This window comes from Gopherus evgoodei, chromosome 8 (genome assembly GCF_007399415.2).
Source record: "Gopherus evgoodei ecotype Sinaloan lineage chromosome 8, rGopEvg1_v1.p, whole genome shotgun sequence".
NCBI classification, from domain to species: Eukaryota; Metazoa; Chordata; order Testudines; family Testudinidae; genus Gopherus; species Gopherus evgoodei.
The window spans coordinates 88942240-88966424 of NC_044329.1; the positions used below are offsets into that span (position 1 = coordinate 88942240).

Consider the following 24185-nt stretch of genomic DNA (forward strand, 5'->3'; position numbering starts at 1 on the left):
TGGCTGGTTAACTTTTATATGTGTAGTTGCTGGGAATATTTTGATTTGTATTGGTACTGGGGGGAAAGCCTCTTCCTGGTGTCTGTAAGCTATAGGACCCTGTAATATTTACATCTTGAAGTTACAGAGATAATTCTTTATTTTTTCCTTTCTTTTATTAAAAGATTTTTTTTTCTTGTTTCCCTTGTTTTATTCCAGGGGATTGGGATAACTCACCAGGACGGGTGGGGGAGATGGGAGGGGGGAGAGATAGAATCTCTCTCTGTTTTCCTTGAATCGGTTTACCTCTTTGTGGAAGGGAAGGGAGATGCTTCTCTGTATGGTGATTTAAGAGGCTGGATCAGTATCTCTCAGGATAGCCCAGGGAGGGAAATTCTGGGAGGGGAAAAGGTGGGGGAATGGTTTATTTCTCCTTGTTTTAAGAACTCAAGGGATCTGGGTTCTTGGGGTCCCCAGGGAAGGTTGGGGAGGTCAGAGTGCCCCAAAACACTATATTTTAAGTGGTGGCAGTGCTATCAGATCTGAGCTGGTAATTAAGCTTAGAGGATTCAGATGCCAGTATCTCATTTTCTGAACTCTAAGGTTCAGATCTGAGAGGGAATGCTATGACATGGTTGGCAGCTGAGTGGGATAGATAAGAATCCAAAAGCCAGTAAGATTATTAATTTGCTTCTCTGCTAGCTGGTTATAAGCAGAGGGAAGGGGTGTTTTTTTTTAAACTGCAGCCAGAGGAATTTTTTTTCCTTGCTCCGTTCTAGCTGTGCATAGGGAGGGCTATTAAGGTTTAACAACGGTCATTTGTTAAACAAAGCAGCCTTAAGTGGTCAGCAACGCACTTCAGCCAGGACACATTTGTAAATGAAAGAGTTTTCTTTTGCTTTTTAACTCTTTCGGGAGAGGCTAGTAAGTTAAAAAGGACTCTGTTGCTAAGCAACCCCAGGAAGCCAACAGAGAACCAGCATTTCAGGCAGTAAACACCAGAGGGCGCCTCAGCACAAGAAAGCAGGAACCATGAGTTCCAAGGAAAGCCTGAGACTGGAACGAGCATGGCAACAAGCTATAGACAAAGAAAATGAACATAGGAGACGGATGGAACTAATTAATGCAGAACTAGCCAAGGAAGAGGCAGCCCACAGAAGGAAACAAGAAGAAGAAGATGCAGCCCACAGAAGACAGATGGAATTCCAGAGGGAGGCCCACCGACAGGCCCTGGAATTAGAACAGGCTAGGCAACAGAACACAGCCAATCCTAACAACCCTTCACCAATAATTGTTCCACAGCACAAGAAATTTCCCACCTACAAGGCAGGTGATGACACTGAGGCCTTCTTAGAAAATTTTGAAAGAGCCTGCCTTGGGTACAGCATCTCTGAAGACCAGTACATGGTAGAATTGAGGCCACTGCTCAGTGGACTCTTAGCAGAGGTGGCGGCTGAAATGCTTAAGGAGAAAATGAACGATTATAAACTTTTTCAAACCAAGCCCAGATACAGAATGGGGATAACACCTGAACATGCCCATCGGCAGTTCAGAGCCCTAAAATGGAAACCAGATGTGTCATTCCCCCGACACGCCTACCACATTGCAAAGAATTATGAAGCCTGGATATCAAGAACAAAGGTTAACAATATGGACGAGCTGCATCTCCTGATACAAGTGGAGCAGTTCTTAGATGGTGTTCCTGAGGAAACAGAGAGGTACATCCTAGATGAGAAACCCAAAACGGTAATCGAGGCGGGAGAGATTGGAGCCAAATGGATGGAAGTGGCAGAAAAGAAAAAAGCTACTGTCAAGGGGAACGAATACCCCCAAGGGCACACTGACAATAAACCCTAAAACCGAGGGCAGCCAAAGACCCCACCTACAACCCAAGGAAAGCCAACAGGACACCCTATTCTTCCACCTCACCAGTTTCCAGTAAACCCATCTCGACCCAGTGACCCGTCAGCTGGAAGATGCTTTAAGTGTAATGAACCCAAAGAACCCCAACCGAATGAAGTTCATTACACCACCATCACACCACAGATCCCCAGGCCCAGATGCCTCTGAAATACCCTTGGAGCGAAGGGAAATTTTGAGAGTGGGCGGAAAGAAGGTTACCGCGTGGAGAGACACGGGGGCACAAGTGTCAGCTATCCACCAATCCTTTGTCAACCATAAATTCATCAACCCAAAGGCCCAAGTGACAATTTACCCCTTCATGTCACAAACTGTAGACTTGCCTATGGCTGAACTGCCTGTCCAGTACAAAGGCTGGTCAGGAATGTGGACTTTTGCAGGATGGGAAACTGGTGACTTTTCACTGATTCATCTACCCCAAACCAGCCGGGCACAACAGCAGAAATACAGGGCATTGAAAGAATCTGCAATAACTTGTAATGTTTCTCTCTACCCCAGCGTGGAGCCTTCCCTCCAAGGGCCTTCCAGCTATGGTCGGAGAAGACATTGAACACTGCAAGAGAAGACTGTTCAGGAACCAATGAGTGCAGAGAAGGAACCTCTCTGCAGAAACCCCTCACCTGCAGGGATCCCTAAGGATCTGCAGATCCAGTGGGATGGAACCCTTGCTTTTCCATGCAACTGCACCTCTTTCAGAAGAATTACAAGGAAACTATGAACTGAAATTTGGAGTCCCTACTTGCCTACAGGAAATTAATCCACATACAACATGACCCAACATTTCTGAGGGGCTTGGATCAGCCTTGTCAGATAACTACTCTTAACACTGATATCCATTAACAAATACAAACAGAAAGATTTGACTTTTAAAATACTGATGGTCATAAATAGTAAGTGAGGATATCCAGTGGAGTTGAATACAGAAGGAATCACAGCATTTAAGTACAGGTGCCTGGACTAATAGTAAATGCAGTTCAATACTGATAAGTTTCAAGCAGTATTATCTTATAGCAAAGAACTGGTGAAATGGATAGGTGGTGATGCTGCTGCACACTGACCATAAGAAAGATCCCATATTTTGCTGGGGGATAGAGCGGGGGCAGAAATCAGCTCAAAGTTCAGCTGCATACTACAATAAGTATGTTTTTAATATAAAATAATAATAATACTAGTAATTCAAGGTTCTCCAAGAATTTACAGACATTAGTTAAGTGAAGCCCAAATAAATTCCTTTTACAGATGGGCTAATTAAGAGGAAAAATATTTGAACACTTTTCAGAAGGCCACTGTGTTATGATAGACAGCTTCCCATTAGGGAGTGTTAGAGTATGGTAACATGCCTATCTGAAAGGCAATTACTAAGAACTTAGACACTTTCTGTGTTTGAAAAGTTTCTGTTGGAGAGAGGATAATATTATATGGAAGAAAGAATAAAGCCTGAACGTTACTCTGTCTTGGCTCTCTCTCTTTTTAAGCCTGAACACGGTCAGAAGTGAGCTGGTGCGTGTGAAATAAGAAACTATAAATATTGCAACACACACACACAAAACAATCATGGCGGCATAACAGATTCCTCTCCCCAAGCAGATGGACCTGAAAGGGGAAATATTAAACAACTGGATATTCTTTAGATCACAGGGGAGAGGTACAAATTCCAACGGGGCTAAATAAAATGGAAAATGAAGTAAGAGCAGCCACACTATTAGCTGCAATGGGCAAAGGCTGCCACATGTTCCAACAGCACCTGGCTATGTCAGCAGCAGACTGGGAGGAAAATGTAGAATCCTAGAAGCGCTGCAAAAAAGCATTTTGAGCCTACAAAAACTGTCAAATAAGAAAGGCATCTGTCATAACCAAACAGTTAAGGGTTAATGCCTGTTCTACCTGTAAAGGGTTAAGATGGTCACATAGCCTAGCTGACACCTGACCAAAGGAACCAATGGGGGGACAACATGTTTCACCCAGGAAGGAGAGAAGAGTCCTTTGTTCAGTCAGTTCATTAAGCTGTATGCCAGAGAGAAAAGACCCAGAAATCAGCCTCCTATCAGGGTAGTGAGTATTAGAGAAGGAATAAATTAGCTTATGTTTATTTTCTTTTGTGACTTGCCTTTTTGCATTAGAGGGATAATCAAATTGGGTTTTCTTTTGTGTAACTAAGGCTTTTTTCCCAGGGGAACATCCTCTGTGTTTTGAATCTGTTGTTTGTGAGAGTAGCTTGCACCCTAATCTCACAGAGGTATTTCTTTTACCCCTTTTATTTAATTAAAAGCCTTCTTTTTAAAAACCTGATTTTTAACTTGTTTTAAAATCCAAGGGGTTTGGATCAGTGTTCACCGGGAAATTGGTGAAGTCTCTCAAGGTTACCCAGGGAAGGCTTACAGTACTTGGGATGAAGAGATTTTAGGGGGGAAGACAGAGTTTCCCAAATGACTCAAACAGCTGTTTTAAACAATTTGGGTGGTGGCAGCATAGTGATCTAAGCTGGTAATTAAGCTTAGGGGTTCTCATGCAGGTCCCCACATCTGTACCCTAAAGTTCAGAGTGGGGGTGAAACCTATGACAGCATCTTTTCAACAATTCATATCAAGTATTTGGAGAAGCAATAGATCAGTATATTGTCAAACTGTGCAAAATGGCTGGCTCATGCAATTATCAAATCTTAAAAGATGAACTAATTCATACTAGAGTAGTGACAGGGACAGAAGTTGCAGGAGCTTGAATGAGAACACTCAGCGAGCCCACATAAACACTACGGAGAGCTATATTAGCTTTACACATGGCTAAACAAGCTCACAACCAGAGCTTAAGTGGAATAGACACCGAGATAATTCAAGTAACACAGGGAAGGTATGAAAATACAAGGAAAAAATACTACACAAAAGGAAATGCTCAGATACAAAGCAGAGGACATAAACGAAATGCAAAGGAAAACCTGCAAGTACTGCGGAGAAAAACTTGATAGTGGTAATGCCTTACACATGGGAGCTGTATGCAATAATTGTAGCAAGAGAAATTATTATGCCAACGCTGGCAGACAAGAAAACCAGTGAAAAAATATCCAGCATACCAAGAAGAGAGTCAGAGGATGAGATTTCCACTTATGACATGCATGCAGTGCAAAACAGAAAGGAAAAAATGGTTTGTAAAGCTCAGACTAGCACCAGATGCAAAGGCAAGGCAGAAGCTCACAAACACACACAAAATGGCCAAATAGACAGAGGGAAATTAGTGCATGTGCTTGGCTACAAAGATTTCCTCAGCATTATGCAAGAGAAGAAAGTGAAATTGCAACCAAGTAAAGTCTAATTAAAATGATGATAGCACCATCACAGCAGTCACACAGAAGGTCTTAATAGAAGCTTGGAACAATGTTTGATATCAAAGACTCACGTGTACCTTAGTGTCTATAACCCCAGTCTTACTACAACAGACAAAAACAGCAAGAGAAATGCAAAAATCACAACCTACTATGCTCAAAAAGCCTGCGAGGACCAACAATTTCCTCAGGACAGATCATACACTTGGAAGCAAGCTATGTGTATTGAACAGATAAATCCTTGTTCATGTAACGTAGTAGTGGATGGAGATTTACTTCACAGAAACAACCCATTCATGCACTACGAACATAAGATAAATAACATAGGTGTGGAGGATGGTGAGATTGTCATGGTATAATTCCTAAATCTGAACCTTAGAGTCCAAAAATATGGGGTACCAGCATGAATTTCTCTAAGCTTAATTACCAGCTTAGATCTGTTAAGCTGCCACCACCCAAAAATATATAGTGTTTTGGGGCACTCTGGTCTCCCCAAAAATCTTTCCTGGGGACCCCAAGACCCAAATTCCTTGAGTCTCACAACAAAGGGGAATAAACCATTTCCCTTCCCCCTCCTTTCTTCCTTCCAGCTCTTTCCCGTCCTGGGTACACTAGGAGATCACCATGATTCAAACTCCTTGAATCACCACACACAGAGGAATGTTACCTTCCCCCCCTCCTCTTTTCCCCTCACCCAGAGGCAATACAGATTCAAGCTCCGTGAATCTAAAACAAAGGGATTCCACCCTTCTCCTTCCCTGTTAAGTACAGACTCAATTCCCTTGAGCCTCAACAGGGGAAAAAATCAGACAGGTCTTAAAAGCAAAAATTTTAATAAAAAGAAAGAAAAAATAAAAGGTTTATCTCTGCAATTTAGATGGTAAAAAGTTACAGGGTCTGTTAGCTTATAGAAACTAGAAAGAAGCTTCCCCCCCCCCCGCAGCAAAACACAATTTAAAATACTTCCAGCAAACTACACATTTGCAAATACAGAAACAATCAAAAGACTATAACCGCCTTTCTTACTAAAAGTACTCACTCTTCTGAATATATAAGAGACTGTAGCAGGGAGATTGGCAAGAAAACTGGTTGCATGTCTAGTCCCTTCCAGGACCCAGAGAGAACAAAGCCAAAACCAAAAACCACAAACAAAGGCTTCCCTCCACCAAGATTTGAAAGTATCTTGTCTCCTGATTGGTCCTTTGGTCAGGTGTTGCTGGTCACTGTTTGTTAACCCTTTACAGGTGAAAGAGACATTAACCCTTAGCTATCTGGTTATGACAGAGATACACACTTCAGTGAGACTTGATCAGCAAGACCTGGAAAGTACACAAGCTGACAAGCAACCAGGAGATGTTAGAACAGATTCTCAACACACTACACCACCAGATGAACCAAGTGCCAGGCAGCTTCCTTTTATCACAAGAAAGACTTGTGCTCACTCCCACATCAAACCACTTGCAAGTTATACTTAAGACTTTGGACAATATTAAGGCATGGGAAAAAAAAAACCCTTCTCAAATCTAGAGGGAAACATCATAGTTCCCAAGTATGTTAAGAGTTAGTTAAAAAAACCAAACCCAACAAAAAACAGAAACAAAAAAGTTGTGATTAAGTTATATATCTGAAGATAGATTTTAAAGGAGTGTTAGAGCACGTTAAATATGTTTTGGTATTCATATTTAATTTTGATCTCTCAAATGTGGCAAAGGGGATATTATGTTATGTTTACACTCACTGCCTAGTAGGTTTTCAATCTCTTATGCTAGCACACCTCTTTCTGGTGCATACATAATGCACAGACTTTGTCATGTGAATCTGTCTCCTGCTGGTGGTTTGGACCCAGAGTAAACAGCTTTCTGCTTATCCCTTATAGTTAGTCAAATTACATTGTGCCTTTGGTGCTGATGGTCTCAACTTTGTTTCCTGCTGACACACATGGTGACTGTATTTATGCAGCCATGGTTCATTACACTGTCTCCTGCGGGGTTCTCCTGTCCCAGTCTCCTACATTAGCTATTACAGCATATTAGGAAGGATAAGAAACTGGATAGCCTTGGACAAAAACAGTACTAGCATATAAGCATCTTCTCTACGTATTTGCACCTGGCATGGAAAAAATGAGAAGTTCGGCTGTCTGCATGTGTGCTTATAACATTAAAATGTATCCAATTTAAATTCATTTTCTGAGCACTAAATTAATCCATACATCGTCTCACAAGAGTAATAATCCGTTGCATGTTTCCAATCTTATTTTAAAATACAAGTTTAATGTCCATTGCCAGGGATTTCAGTGGGCAAAGTCAATGAAAGGCCAGAACAGAGAGATGCCTCTTGCTGTGCTTCCCAAATGCAGACTAGAAGAGGCATAAGTGTATTTCTGATAGGAGCCAATTCCATTACCGTGTGTCTGCTACCAAGAATGCTTTGCCTCTGGCTTCTGTGGGCTTCATACCTGCAACAGAGCACTGAAGCACTGAATATCACATCCTGAGTGTGATGAAAACTAAGCCTTGGTCTACACTGGGGGGGGGGGAGTGGAATCGATCTAAGATATGCAATTTCAGCTACAAGAACAGCGCAGCTGAAGTCAACATATCTTAGATCGACTTGCCTAGCGTCCTCACGGCGTGGGGTCGACTGCTGCTGCTCCCCCATCGACTCTGCTTCCGCCTCTCAGCTGTGGTGGAGTTCTGGAGTCGACGGCAGAGCAATCGGGGATCGATTTATCACGTCTACACTAGACGTGATAAATCAATCCCCAATAGATCAATCACTACCCACCAATCCGGCAGGTAGTGAAGACCTGCCCTCTGTGTCATGGTTACCTCTCATTTAGAATTACTCAGGATATTACAGGGACTTCAGCCTTCTTTGGGAGCTTTGGCTCTTTGCCAATCAAAGTTCCTACTGGAATGCCAGGAAGAGTTTGTCTTTTCAAGCAAAGCTGAAGCCTCATTAGGAGAGGGACAAGGTCCCCAATCTGAAAAAGTTAATAAATGCCCATCTGTGCTAGGCTTATTATTAACCAGTTTCTATCTTTACATTTTTGACTAAGGCCTTGGAGAAATGAAGCAACTGCAGGAACACTTAGGCAACACTGATTTATATGGCACTTTCCAATCTGGTTTCAGGGTCAGACCAAGTACCGAGTCTGCATTTATCAGAGTTGTAATATGGGTGCAACACACAGGAAGACTGGGGAGAAACAGATATTTATTTCCTTGTCTCAAAACGCCAACAGCCAGGGTTACAAAAAGTCAGAGTTACATCCTTGCCGCACAGCACTGACTGGAGCGGATAGTGTTACAAGAATCACTAATGATCCGCTTGGCACAAAAGACAGGCCTGGCCTTGATAGCACTAGATTTTTTAGCAACATTTGATACTGTTCAACAGATCCCGCTGCACTGCTTAGTGATCAGTTATGTATGCCTGGCTATATTTTGAATAGGCTGTGGCCATGCCTTGGAGTGATCTCAGCTGGTGTAAATTAGTTCATTCTGCTCAGACCTTGCTGGATATGTGCAGGGCTTCCCAGGCATTAGTGCTGGCTCAGACATTCTTCTGCTTTTGTGCTGCCTACCACCCTCTTCTAGGATAACTTTGAGCTATGCTATCTTATGTGAATGACACCCTGGTGCAGGGGGGGCCAACCTGCCTGAGAAGGAGCCAGAATTTACCAAAGAGCCACAGTAATACATCAGCAGCCCCCAGCAGCTCCCACCATCTGCTCCCAGTGTCTCCCACCCACCAGCAGTCCCACCAATCAGCACCTCCCTGCATCTCCCGATCAGCTGTTTCGTGGCGTGCAGGAAACTCGGGGGGGAGTGCAAGGGGGAGGAGCAAGGGCATGGCAGGCTCAGGGGAGGGGGCTGGAAGGGGTGGAGTGGCGACAGGACCTGTGGCAGAGCCAGGGGTTGAGCAGTGAGCACCCCCCAGCACACTGGAAAGTTGGCTCCAGCCCAGGAGTCGGTGCCTATACAAGGAGCCGCATATTAACTTCCGAAGAGTCACATGTGGCTCCAGAGTCACAGGTTGGCCACTCCTGCCCTGGGGTGTCCCAGAATCTGAGGGGATTATTGACAGGTACATCCTTGAAATACAGAACTGGGGGCTTGCAACTGGCTGAGTTTGAACCCCAGCAAAACTGAAGTTGTATTGATTGGATCAGAAAGCAATGCAGAGTGCCAGTCTCTTGCTCGATCACAGAGAAGGACTGGGGAGCTAGAAACAGCTCTTGATCTGAGCTGATGTTAGGCGATCTCACAGTGCCCATTGGCAGAGGGGTTTCTTTTAATACTATTGTAAGAATGTTGCAAGATTGTAGCTGGTTCCCTCCCATGTGGATCGGAATACTCTGATGCATGCCTTTGTGATCCTGAGGTTAGACTACTCCAATAACTCTACTGTGGGTTACCTAATCTATTGCTTCCAGCCAGAGCAACAGCTGGAGTGCTGAGCAGAGGGTGTGCTACCTACCAGCTGCAGCATTCCCCATTCAACTGAGCGCATGGAAACAAGCAAAGTTTTAAAATTTGGTTTTAACTTTTACAGTTCTTAACGGACTGAATCCCATATGCTTTATTCAGCTCCTGGTCTCCTATATGCCCTGCCATCCCACCTTGTGAAGCCCCAGGACACATGAAGTGAAATCCTGGCTCCACTGAAATTAATGCAAGTTTTGCTGGTGGAACTTAGGGTTCATAAAAGCAGGAATAATATTGTGTGTAGGTGAGACAGTTGCCCATCACTCCAGCCCCTTTACACCGAGTAAAAGGTCCAGCCTGGCCTAATGGAGTCCTAAAAGACCCATATCCAGCAACCGGAGGATTCCCTTGGTGCAGGCACTGTGGAAGATCTGAGGAGCCCTTCACAATACCTGGCACAGAGGATATGCTGGGTACAAGAGGGGCATAGCATGGTTTGTGCTGCAGAAATTCTGGAAAGTGATGTAATCTGCCCGGTAGCCTGGGACTGCTCTAACCAAGACTTGCCCCCAGAGATAAGTTATGCCAGAGCGTCTCCAGTCCCCAGAGCAGTCAAGGATCAGGAGTGCACAAAAGATAGTAGAAAGCCATCTTAGCAGCACACTCCCCACATCGCTTCAGCTGCAAGTTCAGTGCTGCCCAGCACAGAATCTCTCCTCACATGGCCCAGGGCTATGGAGGCATATACCCTCTCAAACTAGACCTAGTCTACACTGGCAAATTTCTACGCAGTAAAGTAGCTTCTACGTTGTAACTCCCAAGGTGTACACACTGCCAAGCCACTTAGTGCACTGTAAAAGAAAGACCCTGACGAGAGGTGTACAGCTTTCTGCGCCAGGGAGTACAGTGCTGTGGTGCCAGGGGATCTACACAGCAATTATAGTGCTATGATTGGCCTCTGGGAGATGTCCCACAATGCCTGTTCTCGCCTCTCTTATCAGTTTGAACTCTACCGCCCTGCCCTCAGGTGACCAACCATGAGCCCCATCCCTTACATGCCTTGGGGATTTTGAAAGTCTCCTTCCTGTTTGCTTGGTGACACGTGCACTGGTCTCAGTGCATCTTTCCAGGTGGCCATGCCTGCTCCAAGCCCCGGGCAATCCCCCACTTGGAGCAATGCTGAGCTGCTGGACCTCATCAGCATTTGGAGAGAGGAAGCTGTCCAGTCTCAGCTGCACTCTAGCCATAGGAATTATGATACCTACAGACAGATTTTGCGATGCATGGCAGAAAGGGGCCGTGACCAGGACACACTGCAGTGCAGGGTCAAAGTGAAGGAGCTGTGGAACACCTATTACAAGGTGCAGGAGACAAACTGACGCACCGGCGCTGTGCCCATGAGCTACCAGTTCTACAAAGAGCTGGACGTGATACTCTGTGGCAACCCCACCTCCACTGCAAAGGCCACTGTGGATACTGCAGTGGGTCGCGTGCCAGTTGAGAGTGAACAGAGCCAGGGGAGGAAATCCTGGATGAGGAGGGGGACCCAGAGGCAGATGATGAATCGGAGGTCAGAGATGTATGCAGCCAGGAGTTCTTCGCTACCCTGTAGGAGGCTAGTCAGTCACAGCTGTCGGATCTTGGTGAAGCACAAACAGGAGAGAAGGCCCCTGGTAAGTGACTTTGATTTGAAGTGGGTTGTTGGGGACAGGAGAGTTGCAGAAAGCAGGCTTGTGTCTGTATAATGCACAGACCACCACATGCCTAGTCTAAGCAGCGGAAAAGGGTGTTGATTGACTCCCTCACTTCATGGGAATCTGCCTCAGATCTCCAGGAAACTCTCATGGAGATACTGGGCAATCCACTGCTGCAGGTTCTTTCTTGCCCATTAAGGGTAACTTTCCCGCTCCACTGTGCCGTCACTGGGGGCATGGTGGGGGGAGGGACCATTGCTGCACACAGGCGAGCTGCATAAAGGCCAGGGCGAAAGCCACAGGCTTGGAGAAGACCCTCCCTTGATTCCCTGCTCATCCTCAGCAGCGAGATATCTTCCGTAATGAACACAGCCTGTGGTAAACATGGGGACAGGAATGATTATCAGCCCCCACCCCACCTGCAGTGCTGACTCTTCCCAAGAGCCACATTCCCAGTGTACAGTACAGTCCTGGAACACTGATTTCCCCTGCCCCTGTGGTTACTCACCATTTTGGGGGTCTTGTGGCTCATGTGTGCTTGCCTGGGGTCAGCCAGTTAGTGACAGGTATGTGAATAGTGGCTGTGTTTTAAATCACTGAATCAGTGGTCTGTGTGTTACAAACAATACTGCTTCTGTAAAATGTTGCATTTTAGCTTCACAGATATGATCTTGGGTGCCCAGCCTCCCTCTTCGTTATCGCTGGCTGAACAGCTGCGCAGAATTAGAATGCAGCCATGAAAAACTAAAGAGGGGCTTCTGTGTGAAGTCATGATGACTCTGCAGTCGGAAAACAAGAACTGAAGGAGTGGCGGAACACCAAGAAGATGGACCGAAAGGAGATCACGGTGCACCAAAATGAAGCCACGGAGCAGCTCTTAAAATGTTATGGAGCACCAAGCAGACATGCTCCAGGCACTACTAGCACTGCAAACTGAGCAGCTCTTCCTCCCACCAATTCCCTGGTGAGTACAGACTCAATTTCCCTGAAATTTCCCAGAAAAGAAAACTCCAACAGGTCTCAAAAAGAAAGCTTTATATAAAAAAGAAAGAAAAATACATACAAATGGTCTCTCTGTATTAAGGTGACAAATACAGGGTTAATTGCTTAAAAGAAATATGAATAAACAGCCTTATTCAAAAAGAATACAAATCAAAGCACTCCAGCACTTATATTCATGCAAATACCAAAGAAAAGAAACCATATAACTTACTATCTGATCTCTTTGTCCTTACACTTAGAAACAGAAGATTAGAAAGCAGAAACTACTTCTCCAAAGCTCAGAGAAAGCAGGCAGACAGACAAAAGACTCAGACACAAACTTCCCTCCACCCAGAGTTGAAAAAAATCCGGTTTCCTGATTGGTCCTCTGGTCAGGTGCTTCAGGTGAAAGAGATATTAACCCTTAGCTATCTGTTTATGACACCTGCACACTTTCGTCAACATGAGCCCAACAGTCGACTTTCCAACTCTGAACTGGTTAGCAACCGATCGGTAGCAGTCTGGAGTAGCCAGCTTCCACAGTGCAATCAACCATGCGCGTCTCCAATGGCAAGGCAGCTCTCATTCTCACATCTTTGTGCCGCAGGGTAGGGGCGAGCTCATCACACAGTCCCATGAATGTGGATTTCCTCACCCAAAAGTTCTGCAGCCACTGTTCATTATCCCAGATGTGCATGATGATGGGATCCCACCACTCAGTGCTTGTTTCCCGAGCCCAAAAGTGGCATTCCACTGTGGTCACAAGCAATCTCATGCCGTAACTACTACGCACGGAGAGATCAATGTAGAACTCCTCTTGCCTTTGTAGTTTAAGGAATAACTCAACTGCCACTCATGACATGTTAGTCAGAGCAAGCAACATACTGGTCAACAGTGTAGGATCCATTCCTGCAGACCAAAGAGGCAGAGCATGCAGTACACAAACCATTGAAAGATGGCGCCAAATGCGGATGGAAGCACAGGGATTGCTGGGATGCAAAGCAATGCATCACAGGGCATTGGGGCAGGACCCAGGATGCCCCGTGACCCCCTCCGCCTACCCACAACTCTGAGCGGAAGTAGAGGAAGAGATGCTCTGTAGGATAGCTGCCCAGAGTGCACTGCTCTGAATACTGCTGCAAATGCCACAAGTGTGAACATGCTATTGCACAGACAGCTGACAGTGTGAACAACCAACAGCAGTTTCCCTTCAGTGCTCTCTGAGCGGCACTGTAACTCTGCCAGTGTAGCCATATTCTGACCATAGTTTCAGCTTTTTTCTTTTATTTAATGGGGGATAACAAAGAATTTTTATACCCATTTTTATCTCAGAAGACCTGTGGCACTGCACACTGATTTTATTTAGAGGTTTTAATTACTTGTTTTTAATTTTGCATAATTTAATATACAGCAGTTTTATTGTAAAGTTCTGGAATACTAAAGTATAGTAGATAACTGCTATATAAATAAAATTATTAACCTAGTACTAGTAAGTTACGAACACAAGAATGGCCATACTGGGTCAGACCAAAGATCCATCCAGCCCAGTATCCTGTCTACTGACAGTGGCCAATGCCAGGTGCCCCAGAGGGAGTGAACCTAACAGGTAATGATCAAGTGATCTCGCTCCTGCCATCCATCTCCACCCTCTGAAACAGAGGCTAGGGAGCGTTCACTGCATAGTCATAATCCAATGGGCTAGAAAAGTCCTTATACATGTGGGAACAATCATGGCAAACTGCATGGAGTCATATTTTGCAGGTCACCTAAAAGAAACTGCTCACACCACTTGCATCCCAAGTCTTCCCTTTTTTTTTGCTCCCTATCTCCTGATTTCTTGTCTTTCTTCCCTGCCTCCACTCCGCCACTGCTTCTGCTTGCAACTCCAGCCTCTACCCCCAGTCATTCCCGCAGATCCCCACTCTGCCTCTGCCTGCCTCAGAACAATCACTCAATCTTAAATTAGGCCCAACTAATGGGCCACCTAGTTCATTTCTCTGATGGGTTTATATCCATGAGTCTGCCCTGGCGGTTGTCATGCATCAGAGTTCAAGCTCCATATCTGTCACAGAAGCCAGGGATTCCGTGACTTCCCATGACCTCAGTGGCTGACCTCACAGCCACTCAAGCAGCTGGCTCCGGGGCCAGCTGCTCTGGTGGCCCCCAGGACAGCCACACCAGCCCTGAGCAGTGTGCAGCCCCAGGCGGCTGGTCCCACTTCCTGCAGACACCTCCCTTGGCAGTGGCCTCCGACGGCTCCCCTACAAGATTTAATCACAGGTATTTTTAGTATGTCATGGACAAGTTATGGGCCATGAATTTTTGTTTAATACCCACGACCTGTCCATGACTTGTACTAAAAATACCTGTGACTAAATCGTAGCCTTAATCATAGTCATTGTCTAACCTCCACAGGAAAGGGTAGTACTATGGATTATATGGGTGCCAATGTGAATGAGCTAAAATGAAAGAGAATGTGGACAGAAAAGTATGAATGGATCATATAATGGTCCCTGCTTTTACAGAAAACATAAGGCAACCTCATGCAGCCCAAGTATATAAACTGACATCTGAAGTTTTAGAATGTGGTCTAATCTCCTCTGGAATCCTTAGTGTTTAATCGGTCAGTTACCACACATACATTTTGTATTTACGCCCAAGTATTAATTCTCTACTCTTTCAAACATAACAATCACCACAACTGGACAATATAGTTATGGAAACATACTTTTTATGAGCTCTTTTTTTCACAGAGAATTCTTTCCTGTTTTAGTTTATAAAGAAGCAACTTAGCCCCATTGACTGAAATGTTACACACAGTATATTATCTGTGTGCCACAGAGAAAGTACCTTGCCCATGAAAAATATATCTGCTCTGGATTTAAACTTTATAGTTTGGGGCTGTTTGGATCCAAACCTCTCATAGAAGTAGAGTAAGTGCTACCTTTCAGAACCAGCTGGAAGTTCCTTGCTAGAAATGGCAAAGAGCTACTGGCACAGTATTTTCTGTGAGTGCATTTTAACTCTGAAACTTGCTCCCCACCAGAGCCTAGATTTCTTAGTCTCCCAGGCACACTACCTATCTCTTCAGGCTTGGGGGATGGGAGTGAAATTTATATTTATCATTGGGAGCACTGGGGGAAAAGTTACTTAGTTGCCTTTGCTGGAATTAATATTCTTATTGTTCATTATGGTGGATAAGGTAGGAGTCTGTTATTGCCAGGGCACTCAGAGAACACAGGATGGGCACCTGTTAATTGAAATGACATCTATCAATGTATAAGAGAGAAAAGGCCCTACTTCATTCGCGATATTGTGGAAATTGCAGATCCCACAATATTAGGCTTCCACCACTATTTTTATTTTAATTAGCTTATTTTGCATAGTCCATAATTGTGCATACATTGTGAGTATACAATTGGAAATGCACTAACATTCAGCGACTGTAAATGTAAAAGGCTAAAGTGATTGGACTAGATTTCTACAGCAGTTGTATTAAGACTTTTAGTCCTCTGAATTTTATATTGTACCAGTCACTTTTTTTTTTAATGAATGTAAAATAGTTGAGGCAAACATCTCTGGTAATCAAAGAAATTTGCAGGCATAACATAATCCTTGAGAGTTTATATCATTGCAGCAAATTTTCCTTAAACAAATAGGTCTGCTCTGACTTTTCCAAATTACCACTATTAATAAAGGTCCATTATTACTTTTTCGTGATTTTCCATGTCTTGTCTGCAACTCGGGTGCAATTATTTGACAATCATCCCATGATTCAAGTAAGGCCTTATTGATAGAATAATGAAAACAGATACTTACCCGTCGCATTCTGGAGTGCAATCCAAAACAGTGAGGGGTTGTCTCGCCTCCTGCCCTATAACACTGAGTGCCCCAAAGTGCTCTGCTGCTGTGGTTCTCTGTCTGGATGCTTCCAGCCCACAAACAAGCATGCAGATCCAGAGTGTCTGTTCTGTGCAACCTTAGTTCACCACTCTGACCCCAGCATTCTGCCTACAACCTAACAGCCCTCCCTAGTCTATCATTCAGTTAATTTATGCAGGGGTGACCCCAACACACTCCCAGTCCCAAATTTTCCCAAAACCATGTGATTTGCAACATCCAGCCTTCTCCTGGACCATTCAGAGAGATATCAAGGTTCCTTTAAAGGAAAAATATGCAGCAGCTTGCCACGTTAACTGGAGTTAACATTCACTTTAAATAAACACAGCAGTGTGTTAGAGTCAGTGCTTAATTTGTGCCAGGGTTGAGCCCCAGCACTGCTGGGCTTGCCCCATCAGTTATGAAAATAAAAAAATTACTTGAGCCCCAGCACCTAATTGCTTGAGCCCTGGCACCTCTATCGTTACAAATGAAGCACTGGCTGGTTTACATTAAAAGTAAAACAAGTTTATTAACAAAAGAAGTTAGGATTCTAAAGTAAATTCAGGGATAATTTAGTTGGGGTTGGTCCTGCCTTGAGCAGGGGGTTGGATTAGATGACCTCCTGAGGTCCCTTCCAGCCCTGATATTCTATGATTCTGTGATAAAAGATACAGTTAGAAATGGTTACAAGCAAACCATTCCTCTGGTCAGGAACTTCCACAAAGTCCAACGTTCCTTTGTCTCCTTGGTGAAAGATCTTGGGATTCTTTGCCCCTCTCTTTATAGTTCAGTAAACCTTTGAAATGGATTCTTCTGACACTTATCCCCTGAAGTAAAGTTCGTTCAAGCTGTGAGGAAGGCCACACAGAGCCTCCTGGTGAAGGAAGTTTCATTCAGGCTTCTTCCCCTGCTGGTGTTTGCTAATATGCAAGTTGATCTGTTTCCTGCAATCTCCTCCCTCAGCTTCCTTCATGGTTCTGAGTACCTTCTATGTATTTGCACTCCAATTGTCTCTCAACCTACCTTGGAAATACCTTCCAGGTAGCCACATTCCTTTGTCTAGGGAGGCCTAACTTTATTCCTGCCTGGCAGACATACTTTGATAACAATTTCCAATATGTTTGGAATTTTGAAATTTGCCCTCCATACATACACCACACAATCATATTAAGGATCAGCATGTTACTAGCTTTCTACTGATATTTTACTTAACACCGCTAAGTTCAGGTTACGACATTAGTGCATTTGGGGTACATTCAACTGGTCAGGTGAGGCACTGAAACTCACTACCAGATACCAATGAGCCCCTTGCCCTCTTGCACTGGGACGCTGTCGTCCCACTCCCTGCTTTACTTTCTGTTATAGAGCTATTAAATCCTCCATGAAGGGTGGCACAGTAACACAGCTGCTCTGACAGTCATCAGTAAATAAGCTCCCACAAGCTCCGTTTCCAACAAACAATAGCTACAGAGTGATCAGGATTTTATTTTTGCATCTTTGCAATTGTGTGGGGATGTGCCAGAGGTAACCAGCAGGAGCTGCTTGGTAGGATCCTGTCCCCAAACTGAAAGCAGGATCAGGGAAGTCTCTGACTCTAGTGGGTTAAATCTCTCTCTCGTACTGTAAAGTGTCCCTGCCAGAGAGGATTTTTAACCCTAGTTCTTCTGCAGAGAAAAACCATTTGAAATCCATCAAGTGCCAGCTATTTTGAAGACATTTTTGCAGGGAAGGATCTTCCCAGAACCCCATTCTCTCATATTATAGGAAACAAATTATATATAACAATGAACTAAAAATAGATTTCAGAAACAAAAGCAGAAACATTGCTAGCAAAGTGCATTTAAATATACTTGTTTGCCAAGTCGTGTTGCTTCCCTCCTGATTCTAAGAAAGCATTCTGTTTAAATGGGAATACAAATGAATAGATTCTCCAGTTTCTCTCTCCTCCCCACTGCAGCACATGGGGTTTAAATCACAGGGTAAAGCAGGATATTTTTTGTAGGAGTCCCTTGTTGAACTATTGGCAGCACATCACTGACCACGTGACCAAGTAGCTACAGAACTGGAATAATCTCCATTTCCATCCACATACTCTGGGTTCCCATCTTACTGGGCAATTTCCTTATGTGTTCTACTGCGTTAGCTACCACTTACTTCTAATATATTTGATGAATTGATACATATTTTAGTTTTTATAGTTTTATCTTTTATAGTCCGTATAAACTTGTATGATTTCATCATATCCTTAATGCCCTATGTTCTGAGAAACCCCAAATTCTTCTCCAGCTTCTATTTTCAGGAAAAGAGCAAGTGTCAAACTTGGATTCCTCCTTCATCTAAACAGATTTGTCCAGACTGTTTTTGACCCAACTGCTCCCAAGTGATGGTTGATTGCTAGGCCTACCAAGACATTAAGCTCAGCTACCAAATCTTTTCTTTTGAATAAAAATGTCCTAGCAGTGTAGTCAATTCTGAAATTGAATAGATTATTATTATTATTGTCAGCTACTGTGTAGTGCTTTTCATCAGTAGATCTTTTACAAAGATAGGACCATTAATCCCATTTTACAGATAGGGAAACTGAGGCGCAGACTGATGAAGTGATTTGTCCAAGGTCATCCAGTAGGCTAGTAGCAGAGCTCCAAATAGAACCCAGATCTTCTGAGTTCCTAATACTCTATCCATTATACCAAAAGGCCTATAAGGCCATCTGAATATCATCTCTGGCAGAGTGTTCATGTTAATCAAACCAAGGGTGATTTATTTATAAAACAGTTCTGTTCAAGTAAGAAGAGAGCACCAAGGCTAGGTGTTCATTTAAGTGGCCTGTCTGATGAAAGGCCAAAATAAACTCCTTGACATGAAAGTCACACAGTCATATACTTAACTCACAACTCGGGGTTTAACTCATTATATGAAGGTTACTTGCCAAAGAAAACCATCAGATACTTCTTTGCACAACATTACTAACACTGGAAGATTCATGTCATGTTGCAGCAGTGAATTATTCTTCTACTGTCGCTGAAATATTTAGAATGTTAGCATGGCAATAATTTAACTGTCCAGTGTTCATCCAATTATTAATAGCAATCTTGAACAGGACAGCTTGCTAATTGGGTGTTAGTACAGAACTTCAGTATCACGTCGAGACGTGCTTTCCCCTTTTAGTATAACAATGGACAGTGTACAAAGTGCTGTATTAATATGAAGGAGTGTTAGGTACTAAAACTGCTGGGCAGTGGGTGCTGAACTTAAAAATGAATGCAATTTAAATGAAATATCATTGTAAAATAATTTCATTAGGGCAGAAATCCTTATTAAAGTTATGAGCATGGCAAATGCTTTATTGAAAGGGTGTAAAACAGGCTAATTTTGAATGCCCTGCATTTTTCTAATCAAGTTAAAGAAAAAAAAAAGCTATTCTTTAACTCTGCTCTGAAAATATTCTAAGATTAGCTGTATATACATCTAATAGACTTGCACAAATTCAAATTAGTGTTGTATATAACCAGTCTATCTTAAGTCTGGACTTGGAAAGATAAGTAACAATGCAGCATTTTAAAGCTGTCCCAGGAGTTAGTTACAAAACTTCAAGGAGAAGTCAAGTAGCTAGTACTCCTTGAAGTGCACAATCTAACTATATCCTGACTGCAGACAGACACTTGCAGTGTTATTGTTATTGACAAAACTTCCACAACAGAGACACAAACTAATAAACCAAAAGAATCAATTATCTTTCTCTGTAGCATATTTTACCTTCCTTGTCCTCTGCTTCCCTAAGCACAGGCCCTTTAAGTAATTTCTTCAGAGGAAGTGCCAGGCACTGGCGAAGGGAGAATTCCTATGTAATCAGCCTCCTGAAGTCTAGAGCCCAAGACTGACTAAGGGTATGTCTACACTACGAAATTAGGTCAAATTTATAGATGTCGATTTTTTAGAAATCGATTTTACAGTCGATTCTGTGTGTCCCCACTTAAGACCATTAACTCGGCAGAGTGCGTCCACAGTACCGAGGCTAGTGTCGACTTCCGGAGCGTTGCACTGTGGTAGCTATCCCACAGTCTCCACCGTCCATTGGAAATCTGGGTTGAGATCCCAATGCCTGATGGGTCAAAAACACTGTCGTGGATGGTTCTGGGTACATGTCGTCAGCCCCTCCCCCCATGAAAGCAATGGCAAACAATCATTTCTTGCCTTTTTTCCTGGGTTACCCATGCAGATGCCATACTACGGCAAGCATGGAGCCCGCTCAGCTCACTGTCACCGTACATCTCCTCAGTGCTGGCAGATGTGGTAATGCATTGCTACACAGCAGCACTTCATTGCCTTTTAGCAGCAGACAGTGCATTACAATTGATAGTCATCGTTGTCGTCTCCTGGGTGCTCTTTTAGTCGACCCTCGGTGAGGTCAATCGGGGCGCCTGGGCAGACATGGGTGCTCCTGGCAGACCTTGGTGAGGTCTGTCAGGGGCGCCTGGGCAGACATGGGTGCTCCTGGCAGACCTTGGTGAGGTCTGTCAGGGGCATCTGGACATAAATGGGAGTGACGCCAGGTCATTCTCTTTTTGAGTTTCGTCTCCTGGAGTCCTGCCTGCAGTCATACTGCACCATCTTCTGGCAAGCAGCCAGGAGATGATGGCAGCTAGCAGTCGAACTGCACCATCTGCTGCCAGCCTAAGATGTATAAGAGAGATGGAGTGGATCAAAACAAGAAAGAGACCAGATTTGTTTTGCACTCATTTGTATTCATTTGCTCCCCCCTCCCTCCCTCCGTGAAATCAACGGCCGATAACACTGGTCTACAATTTTTGAGAAGTCGTCTGCTTCAGAGATAAAATGTGATATTTATTATGTATTTTGATGTGCTGAATTCAAATATGACAATTAAAACAACTGATTGGCTACTGTTTCTAAGATATTTAAGTTTTTACATTTTATGTATAGGTATATTGCGTAGATAGTAGAGTTTTAATCATAAATTGTAAACCTAGGTCTTTTCATGTGTTTATGGTTGCTTTACATGATAATATTTCACCTGTCCTGTTTAGGTAAAACTTTAAAAATCAGCAAAAGGGTTATATAAATAAAATTAAATTATGAAACAAAAGGCAAAACACTATTATGTACACAGTTTAGTCCTATTCAGTGTCTACTCTGCGCTTCTTGGCTTGTCTCTTGTATTCATTAAATAGAGCATCTCTTGTCACTGTCCAGCAATAGTCTGCAAGCATTGATGGGCTCCATTTGCCCTGATAGCCTGCCAGGAGATTCCACTGCTGTAGTCTGGAGCCCAACAGCTCTGCCCTACTCTTGGGTAGTACCAAATCCCTGACAAAGTCATTCAGTTCACCTTGTGTTATGAGGTGTGGTTCAGAAGAGGAGGATGGGAGAAAATGTGGGTCCTGTGACATTGATGGTTCAGGACCAGAAGTTTCATCCTCTTCCTCTTCCTCGTCTGACTCAAGTGAGAATGATTCTGGTGCATCAGGAACCGGCAGTCCTTCTCCGTGAGGTACTGGGCGTATAGCTGATGGAATGTTTGGATAATGCACAGTCCACTTTTTCTTCTTTGACACACCTTTCCCAACTGGAGGCACCATGTAGAAGTAACAATTGCTGGTATGATCTGTTGGCTCTCTCCAAATCATTGGCACTGCAAAAGGCATAGATTTCCTTTTCCTGTTCAACCACTGGCGAAGATTTGTTGCACAAGTGTTGCAGCATATGTGTGGGGCCCACCTCTTGTCCTGATCTCCAATTTTGCAGCCAAAAGAAAGGGGATAGGCTTTCTTAACCATAGTGGTTATACTGCGCTTTTGTGATGCAAAAGTCACTTCACCACAAACATAGCAGAAGTTATCTGCACTCTTCACACAAGTACGAGGCATCTCTGCTCACTTTGGCTAAACAGAAATGTGTCCCTTTGCAAAATCAAACACTGAAAAATAAGAGGGCACATCACTGTATGATTTCTAGAGCTGATATAGGGCAATTTGTTCAGCAGAGTGATGTAAGCTTTGTTATGATTGCATCATCCATGACTTCCAGGAATAACATGATGCAATTCATATCATGTATGACGCAATACCAGCTTCAGATTGCATCATTCATTGTTTTGCCTCAAAAGCAAGTACTGTCCAAACTCAGTCATAGACTTATTCATAGATCCAGTCAAAGATGTATTTTAGTCATTTCTGGTTTAAATTGAGATCCCTTCCCTTTATAACTCACTTATCCTCCGCCGTTCCCAAGTCAAGGGTCGTATATACTGACCCAATAGCATATCTTGAAAACTAGAGCCAATCAACAATTTTAAGCATCATTTTCGTTCTCAGTGACCCAGAATTAGTAAAGTTGGACTACATTTATTTCAGAAGCATTTTGGCTGTAGAGCAGCGTAATCATTTCAGTGAGGTCTGTCAGGGTCACCTTGAAAAGTTTAATGGATATTCATTTGGTCCTGCCTGGCAGAGTGGGGGGAGGGATAGTTCAGTGGTTTGAGCACTGGCCTGCTAAACCCAGGGTTTTGAGTTCAGTCTTAAAGGGGGCCATTCTGTGTGACAGTTGTGTATTTCTCTTTGATGCAAACCCACCCCCTTTGTTGATTTTAATTCCCTGTAAGCCATGTCGTCAGTTGACCCTCCCTCAGCACTGATGCGGGTCCCTGTTATAGCCTCTGTCTTTCACGCCCTTGGAGATTTTTTCAAATGTTTGGGCATTTCATCTTTTGGAACGGAGTTCTGATAGCACGGATCCATTTCCCCATACAGCGATCAGATTCTGTACCTCCCGTTCGGTCCATGCTGGAGCTCTTTTGACTCTGGGACTCCACGGTCACCTCTGCTGGTGAGATCTGCACTCACCTGCAGATTGCCATGCTGGCCAAACAGGAAATGAGATTCAAAAGTTCATGGACCTTTTACTGTTTACCTGACCAGTGCATCTGAGTTGAGAGCGCTTTCCAGAGCAGTCACAATGGAGCACTCTGGGATAGCTCCTGGAGGCCAATACCATCGAATTGCGAACACACTACCCCAAAAGCGACCTGGCAAGGTCTATTTCAGCGCTAATCCCCTTGTCGGGGGAGGAGTACAGAAAACGATTTTAAGAGCCCTTTAAGTCAAAAAAAGGCTTTGTCATGTGGATGGGTGCAGGGTTAAAATGATGTAACACTGCTAAATTCAACTTAAACTCGTAGTGTAGACCAGGGCTCAGAGTCTTACAGCCTTACCTTGTGGTCTATACATAAAGTTTACAGCGAGCTCTGAATTGGACCTACCTGTGTACCCAAGTTTCTGCTCTCAACCATTCTTCTGCCGTAATGCCTCTACCTTGGATAGGATGTGCTGATTGCTGCGTGCTACACTGTCAGGGTGTGTAATTATGTATCCATGGCTCCAGCAAGAAAGATTTTTACCTACTGCTTTATTTCAAGTGGCAGGGCTTGTGCTTTGGGAATGCAGGTCCTAGGTTCAATTGCAGACCAATACCATAGTGCCTGCATCCATATGTGGCTACAGTGCATTATACCAAGTTACTGGAGCGCCTTAAAAATCGAAGCACTGAGACAATAGCTCTAATATAGTTATGATATTCAGTTGTCATATCTGCTCTGCATACATAGTCACACAGCAATTACTATGTCGCCAAACTCTTGTCCCAGCATGCACTGGTTTCCCGGATATTCTCTTTAGTTATTCCCAAATCCTGGTAAAAATCCAAGAGAGATCCTTGGAAAATGCCACTTACAAATCTCATCCCACCCCATCTCTGCATATCAGCAAGTTTTATCTCAGTGCTGGGCCACAAGGTTCTTCTGACTATTTCTATCAATATGCTTGAACTATATCAATGAACTGTTTGTTCTAGTGAAATATGGAGATATTTCAAATCTCAACCCATCTCTCAGAGAATAAAACAAACTATGTAAACAAACTCACTCACCTCATTCATTTGCAATTGATTTGACAAATCAATGTGAAA

At 43.7% G+C, this 24185-nt stretch overlaps 1 protein-coding gene across 3 annotated transcripts in view; it reads right to left on the bottom strand.

Annotated features, from left to right (window-relative positions):
- The window catches only part of ST6GALNAC3 (ST6 N-acetylgalactosaminide alpha-2,6-sialyltransferase 3), a 339071-nt gene that overhangs the window by 258925 nt on the left and 55961 nt on the right, over window positions 1-24185 (bottom strand). Inside the window, exon 1 of one of the 3 annotated variants that reach the window (XM_030573324.1) lies at window positions 16140-16298. The exons of the other annotated variants lie outside the window; for them this stretch is intronic. Within the exon in view, the coding sequence (XP_030429184.1) occupies window positions 16140-16148 (9 nt within the window). The 5' untranslated portion in view covers window positions 16149-16298. Of the gene's footprint in view, window positions 1-16139; window positions 16299-24185 lie in introns of those variants that run through there. 3 annotated transcript variants of the gene reach the window in all.